The sequence below is a fragment of the Leuciscus leuciscus genome (assembly GCF_965113295.1).
Source record: "Leuciscus leuciscus genome assembly, chromosome: 11".
NCBI classification, from domain to species: domain Eukaryota; kingdom Metazoa; phylum Chordata; class Actinopteri; order Cypriniformes; family Leuciscidae; genus Leuciscus; species Leuciscus leuciscus.
This window is the reverse complement of record NC_138735.1, coordinates 19,818,128-19,826,138: the sequence shown is the minus strand read 5'-3', so window position 1 is coordinate 19,826,138 and position 8,011 is coordinate 19,818,128. Positions and strand designations below refer to the sequence as shown.

At 37.7% G+C, this 8,011-nt stretch overlaps 1 protein-coding gene across 5 annotated transcripts in view; it reads left to right on the top strand.

Annotated features, from left to right (window-relative positions):
• Window positions 1-8,011, top strand: part of vill (villin-like) — a 61,545-nt gene that overhangs the window by 50,992 nt on the left and 2,542 nt on the right. For all 5 annotated transcript variants that reach the window (XM_082183562.1, XM_082183561.1, XM_082183560.1 and 2 more), the window contains 9 exons: window positions 312-390; window positions 485-583; window positions 709-862; window positions 969-1,069; window positions 1,147-1,284; window positions 2,333-2,491; window positions 2,871-3,050; window positions 5,233-5,378; window positions 5,470-5,614. In XM_082183562.1, the coding sequence (XP_082039688.1) occupies window positions 312-390; window positions 485-583; window positions 709-862; window positions 969-1,069; window positions 1,147-1,284; window positions 2,333-2,491; window positions 2,871-3,050; window positions 5,233-5,378; window positions 5,470-5,614 (1,201 nt within the window). The remainder of the gene's footprint in view (window positions 1-311; window positions 391-484; window positions 584-708; window positions 863-968; window positions 1,070-1,146; window positions 1,285-2,332; window positions 2,492-2,870; window positions 3,051-5,232; window positions 5,379-5,469; window positions 5,615-8,011) is intronic.

The following is an 8,011-nucleotide window of genomic DNA, read 5'->3' as shown; positions in this document are numbered from 1 at the left end:
TGTCTGTCTGTCTGTCTGTCTGTCTATCGTCTGTCTGTCTGTCTGTCTGTCTGTCTATCTATCTATCTATCGTCTGTCTGTCTGTCTGTCTGTCTATCTATCTATCGTCTGTCTGTCTGTCTGTCTGTCTATCTAACTATCTATCTATCTATCTATCTATCTATCTATCTATCTATCTATCTGTCTGTCTACAGTCTTGCTATTTATGATTATTTGATGTTTCTAATGATGATGTTGATAATTAATCGATCATTCAGAGCTAGGGTCTAATTATGTAACACAGTCCTTAATTAACATGCTGTTGTTCTCAGTGTGTCTGATGCCAGTGGTCAGCTGTTGGTACAGGAAGTGGCTGCCAGTCCACTGACCCAGGATTTGCTGTGTTCCTCGGTGAGACACATGATGTCTACCAAATCACCCACCGTATCACTATATGACACACAACTAACTGTGGATTATGTTTTGATGTATGTTTTGTTTGCAGGATTGCTATTTTTTAGATCAAGGTGGCAACTCAATAATGGTCTGGAAGGGAAAAGGAGCATCAGATGAAGAGCGACGCTCAGCACTGAGTCGAGCGGTTGTAAGTATCTGTGTTTGCGAATTACCATTATTCTGCAAAGTAGTATTTTAGTATAACAGGAAATTCGAATGACCAAAATCACTTCTCTAATTGTCATAATTGGTTCACAAATATTCAACCCTCAGGGCTTTATAAAAGCAAAGAAATACCCGTCCAACACTAAAGTGGAAGTTATGAGTGAAGGAGGAGAGTCTGCCATGTTTAAACATCTCTTCAAGTCCTGGAAAGAAAAAGGTCAAACCCAAGGACAAGGAAAGATCCACACAGTAGGAAAGATAGGTGATTCATCATTCAGCATTATTTTTGTGAGAGTGTATATGTTTCAGTATTGTCATTATAGTATATTCATCATATGTGTTGTTTGTATACACATCTGTTATCGCAGCTAAAGTGGATCAGGTGAAGTTTGACGTAATGGAGCTTCACGCCCAGCCAAAGCTGGCTGCTCAGGAGCGGATGGTGGATGATGCTTCAGGACACGTTCAGGTATGGTGCAATAATAATTCAGAAGTTTGGGCCTGCTGTCACACTGTCATCAAATATCTCCACTGCTTTGTGTTCAGATTTGGCGGATTGAGAATCTTGAACTGAAGGAGGTGGACCGAAGCACTTATGGACAGTTCTATGGTGGAGACTGTTATCTAGTGCTGTACACTTACAACAGAGCCAACAAACCTCAGTACATCCTCTACATGTGGCAGGTGAGGAGCATAACATGCATACTCTGGACCCTATCATACACCAGGTGCAATGCGACGCCAGTCACGACAAGTGTTTTTTGCTAGTTTCAGCCCGACGCAGTTATCATTTTCACGTCCTGCGCCACATTGTTTAAATAGCAAATGCATTTGCACCCATCTGTTCGCCCATGGGCGTGCTGGTCTGAAAACAAGGTGTGTTCAGGCGCATTGTTGGCGCGTTGCTATTTTGAGGCAACTGAAATAGACTGCTGAAACAACTATAACCTGGTCTAAAAAGTCAATGGCGCAGTATTTTTTTTGTTATTTAAAGAGCGCGTTAGTAATATGCGCCTATAGGTGGGTCCACAACGCGCATACACCTTGTCCTGTAGATGGTCTGCTTGCACGCTTTAACCTCGCGCACGAGCAGATCCGTTTCCTCGCTAGAGAAGCGTTTAGTCTTTCCGCTTGCAAATTCCACCATGTAAATAGCAATACGCCATGGCGTGAGCGCAACTAGCTTTTAAAGGGAATGAGAGATGAGACTCTGATTGGTTTATTGCATATTACGCCCAAAACACACCTATTACTCATCAAGAGAATAGGGAATACCATTTTAGACCATACGCCGGGCACGCCGACCATTTTCCCCCTCCGTTAAACAAGCAGAAGTGTATTCAGGCTCACCCTAAGTGCACTGCCTTTTTTTTGCAACGCCATCTGGTCAGCTAATTTTTATTGGATGCATAAGCATCTTTTTGTGAATCATTTTGCTTTAAAAGTGGGTTTGTGCTATATGTATTTCAAATAAATGGCACTTTAATATTTGTTATATAATGCAAAGACAGTCAAAGAATGTAATTTTAGTGTGACATAAATGCTTTGAGCCACTGTATATAAAACACAATATGGCTAATATGGCTACAGTAGAAAATAAACAATCCAGCATTTCTAAAAAATGTATTCAACATAAATGATATTCACTTGCATTGACCTGAAAAACTACACTTACACTGTGTTGTAATCTGGATCTACACATTGGAGACCCTATGGCATGTGTTCTCCGCAGGGTCGCCATGCCACACAGGATGAGGTGACGGCATGCGCTTATCAGGCGGTGAATGTGGATAACAAATACAATGGAGCCCCAACACAGGTCAGAGTGGTCATGGGAAAAGAGCCCAGACACTTCCTGGCCATCTTTAAGGGCAGACTCATCATATTTGAGGTGATTGTCCCTTCATTCATATGGAACATTTAGCTCTAAATTGTACATTATTTTATGATCTGAATTATTTACCACTTTCAGGAAATCAACTAAAATATTGATTTACTTGCTTACATATTCTGCCATAGGATTTATTTTAAATGAAATTATTCTTGCTTCTTTTGAGTAATCTATGAGTTTACTTTTTCGTAAAGTAACAATAATAACCATTATTACTGACATTATCAAACATTTTTACAATATGTAATCCTTAACAATCGTTATGTATATTACAAATAATTAGAACTGTCATTTTCCTTTATTTGAATGAGCTACATTTATTATTAAGCATTTCTTTTTTCAGTGCTCTTGACCCACTGACGTGTTGATGCTTTCTTAGGGTGGGACAGGCAGACCGGGTGTTGTGAACCCTGACCCTGGTGCCCGACTCTTTCAGGTCAGAGGAACACACGAGATGAACACCAAGGCAACCGAGGTTCCCGCCCGAGCTTCCTCTCTCAACACCAATGATGTCTTTCTGCTCAAAACTCATCAGACTGTCTTCCTGTGGTTTGGAAAGGTGAGAAAAAATTTACAACAAACAAATAAATAAAGAAATATTATAATTATATACATCTATAACTAATAACTTTAAATAAATAAATATGTAAATAAATTATACACTAAAACTAAAATGTGTGAAATTACGAAGCGATTATACTCCAGCAAAAATGTATTAATTACATTAAATATATATAAATTAATTAATCATAATGAATAGAATTTATATTCTTAAATATATATATATATATTTATATACTAATTAATATATACTGTATATATATATCAAATTAATCGCATCTAACATAAATGTTTGTAAATATATATACTGTATACATATATCTGTGTGTATGTGTACACACATATATATTTACATACTTTTATGTTAGATGCAATTAATGGAAATGTATCGATTTGACAGAACTCATTTATATATATATATATATATATATATATATATAATCATTTGTATAATTAATCGTATCTAACATAAGTTTGTGTATATATATATATGTGTGTGTGTGTGTGTGTGTGTGTCAGTGTGTCAATACCAAATAAAATTTAAATAAAATATGTAAAATTAAAACAAGCAAAACAGCAATTACACTGCAGCGAAAATGTTAGTTATTAATTATAATACATATATTAATTAATTGTTATATTATGTTATTATTTACAAAAATTATTTATCTATATTATATTATATACAGGGGTGCACATAACTTTTTTGGTCTGGTTCTCTGCTGTCATCATCACTTTCCTCCTGACTGTTCTCCTCACTATCTTCGTTTCTCTCGAAGAGAACATGGTAGATGATGATGATGATGATGATGATGTTTTTTTATTATTGTTTGATTAACATTAATGACACACACAACAGCAGGAATATATATATATATATATATATATATATATATATATATTTTTTTTTTTACAGCAGGAATATTAGGCTGCTGTCACTTTAAGACCTAATGCATCGACCAAATATACTGACACACATCCGGTTTCTTTCTCAACTGTTCGCTTATGACATAGCCGAGAGAATACTTGCCTTGACAGGTATTTTGACATAATTTTGTGTGTATGTGTCCGTTCAAGCGCAAGTCAATGCGAAAGAGGAATCAATTCGGTGTTTGAGCGCTGTCTGAAACGCCCCTCTCCCTCTGTGTGCTCACGCTTCTGGTGTGTGTGGCTCTGCGCACAGATAACAGCGTACAAGTCCAGATTTTCCCCTCTTCTTCCGCTTTTATAATCGTTTGAATGTGTAAATTGGCAAGACAAAACACGTCCAATCGATAAACTTTCACTCTATGATGGTTAAACTTAGCAGGCAATCCGCAAATCACATGCGTGCCGAACCGTGGGGCCTGATCCGTACGGATCAAGTGCAAACCGTTGCACCCCTAATAATGAATGAACACACATCATCATGATTGCTATCTTACCAGAGATGAAGAAAAATCCTACTCCAGTAAGTAAACGTGTCCCTGTCCCCAAAAATGTTGGTACTCAAAAGCGCTGTGCATCATTTTTTTTTTTTTTACAACGCATGAGCACCAGTTGTGTGCAACCCTGATTATATGTATAATGTTTGTGAGTGGTTCAGGTAATGGGGACAAAGAGTCCCAACAAACTTGGCAATATCCGAAATGTTTGTCCTTGTGAGGACATGTTTTGGTCCCAATGAGGAAAACAGCTTATAAATCATAAGTGATGTGTTTTGAAAATGCAGAAAGTTTTCTGTGATGGTATGGTTTAGGGGATAGAATATACAGTTCAGTACAGTATAAAAACCATTATGTCTATGGAATATCCTTATAAAACATTAAAGCCAAACGTGTGTGTGTGTGTGTGTGTGTGTGTGTGTGTGTGTGTGTGTGTGCATTGTTTGTTTGTTTGTTTGTGTGGTTCAGGTATTCCTATGCTGTGGGGACAAAATGGATATATGCCAGAAATGTTTGAACTGGTGGGGACATATTTTTGGTTCCCATGAGGAAACAGTTTAAAAAATCTTACAATTATCTTTTTATTTTTTAAATGTAAAAATGCAGAAAGTTTTCTGTGAGGGTTGTGCTTAGGGGTAGGGTAAGGGGATAGAATATACAGTTTGTACAGAATAAAATCATTATGTCTATGGAAAGTCTCCATAAAACATGAAAACCCAACGTGTGTGTGTGTGTGTGTGTTTATGTTTCCCACAGGGCTGCAGTGGAGACGAGAGGGAGATGGGGAAAGCCGTGGCTGATTTGCTTTCTGAGCAGGATAAGCAGAATGTGATGGAAGGACAGGAACCAGCTGCTTTCTGGGTGGCTTTGGGAGGGAAAGCTCCATATGCCAGTGACAAGAGGTCCAACCAGAAAAAAAACATGAGCTCATGCTTTAACTCAACTCAGAGGACAGTTGCTCATTTCCATTGACTTTCTCTGTATCTCCACCAGATTGGAGAAAGAAGTGGCACCTCACGATCCTCGTCTGTTTGAATGCTCCAATCAGACGGGCCGATTCCTCATGACAGAAGTGTCTGACTTCTCTCAGGACGATCTCGATGAGGATGATGTCATGCTGTTAGACACCTGGGAGGAGGTGGGTTGCGTGAGGTCATGCTGTCGGCTTCTTTTGCATGCGGCTGCGGTGAAATGACGGTGCGGTTCTGAGTTATGCAAAAGAAACAGAGAAAAATAACATCAAACAACGATTCCACTGTATGTTTTGAGTATTAAGTTACTCTAACCAAGGGGTTTTCAAACCAGGGAAGAAAGAAAAAGGAAAGAAGGAACAAAAAAGAATATATATATATTAGAGGTGGGCATAGATTAATTTTTTTAATCTAGATTAATCTAGATTAATTTTGAAATTAATCTAGATTAATCTAGATTAAAATGGCTCATTTGAATTCTGCCGAAGGCATTCAGAATATGTGTGCTACCCAAATAATGACTATAAAAGTAAGTCTTTGAGAACGGGTTTCTCAAGCCAGGTGGCGCATTAGACCAGGGGCTCATCTCCTGTTTCCAAAATGCATCATAAACTGCTTGAGAAAGCTGTTCTACTCATAGACTGTAAAAGGTTACTACTGTACTGTTACCGTCCGTAGGCAACATTAGGTAGGCCAATGTTATTATCAACTACTATAGGCTATCAATTAGGGATGGGCGATATGGCCTAAAATCTATATTGTGATATACATTGCAGCCTCTTGCGATAACGATTTACAGTATATTATAATAAAACCATTTCAGAACAGAATACACAGACCCATGCTAAACAACTGCTAAATGTTTTTGTTTTTAAAGGGTGTATGTAGTTTTGAGAACATATATTGTGCAAAACTGTAAGTACACAACATCATTTTGCAGATAAATAAAATGTAAGTACACTAGCTGCAGAGACTTAAGTAGGTCTAATGTTTATTATGGCTTGGAGCTTATGAAACCCCAAATTTAAAATTAGAATATTGTCTAACTGATGTCTTTTCAGTTAAAAAGAAACACAACAACGATTCTTAAAATCGAGATGATGTGCTACACCACTAAGCAAGGCTGGATTAGTACCCCCAGGGGCCCCTGGGCACTGAAGCTCATGGGCCCCCTCCCCTACCTGACAACCACACCCTCCAAAGGAACACACACCAGGTGTGGGATTTAACATGCCAATCACTATTGATCAAAAGCTGAATGACTAGTTCACAAGACAATGATACGAAATACATTTTTCTGAAAAGTATGGCTGCACGATTTGGGGAAAATGTCATATTGTGATTATTGAGGTCAATATTGCGATATGCGATTGCGATATAGTAAACAAATGGTTTCATGAGTTAACTTGCTTATTTCTCAAGTAAAATGCACACACAGATTAGTGATAATGCTGAAATTTGTAGCCCATTTCTCAACTCAAACTAGAAACAACAACTAAATGCACTGTGTTTTCAAATTAAAATAAATTCAATATTGTTATTTGTCTCAATAATACAAGAGTTAAAAATAAATGTCATATTTACCTGTGCCTGTCAAACAGGTAGACCTAGGACATATACCGAAATTGTCAAACTGCACTGCATAAATTATAAATTAAATATAGACTAATCCTTATTATAGCAAAAAAAAAAAAAAAAAAAAACTTTAGTCAACAGCAGTGAGTCATTTTCTCTGTTCTTTTTGTGCTTTGATTAACTTTACTGACAGAAAGCTTTATTGGCTGCTGTCTCTTTAAGACCAGCTGACGGAGACGCGGCTCTCGCACGCGCCTCATTCTTTCACAACTCTTGACGTTCATCATAAGACAGCTCTTATGTTATGAAAATACTCGACAAAACGGACATTTTGGCATAATTGTGTGTGTTATTGTAAGTTCAAGCACGAAAGATAACTGTATTCTGGCGTGCTGTCTGTGCGCACGATACTGGCGCGCGCGCGTCTTTGGTATTCAGTGATATAATGTTTCGTTTTGAATTTGAGGTGGTAGAACGGATTAGCTGCTAGTCGTGTGTTAACTTACCGAACTGTTACCCCACACACTCTGTATATAGTTTGCTGCTGCTCGTCTGACGGCTTAAACCCGAACCAAGTCCAAATAATGGATGTGGCACCGATCTTTTTCACCAGCTTTCACTTTCAGCCGTGTTTACTTAAGATGACGACGAATATGCGTTGCAGCCGGGTTTACCTCGCGGCCGCGGGTAGATTGCGTCATCATAGCTTGTGTAGTATAGAGCCATCTCCCAACCCAACTTGGAGAATAGATTAACGGCGATATTTTTTTTATCGCGCGATAAGAGTCTCGCGTTAACGCAGCACGTTAACGCCGATAACGGCCCACCACTAATATATATATATATATATATATATATATATATATATATATATTCATTTAATCCTTTGACTAAGCTTATTTTAATTTATTGACAGCTATGGTTTTATATTAATACAAACTAGGCTAATGGGTTTTTGCTAATTAAATATAGCTGGCTTTATATAGGGT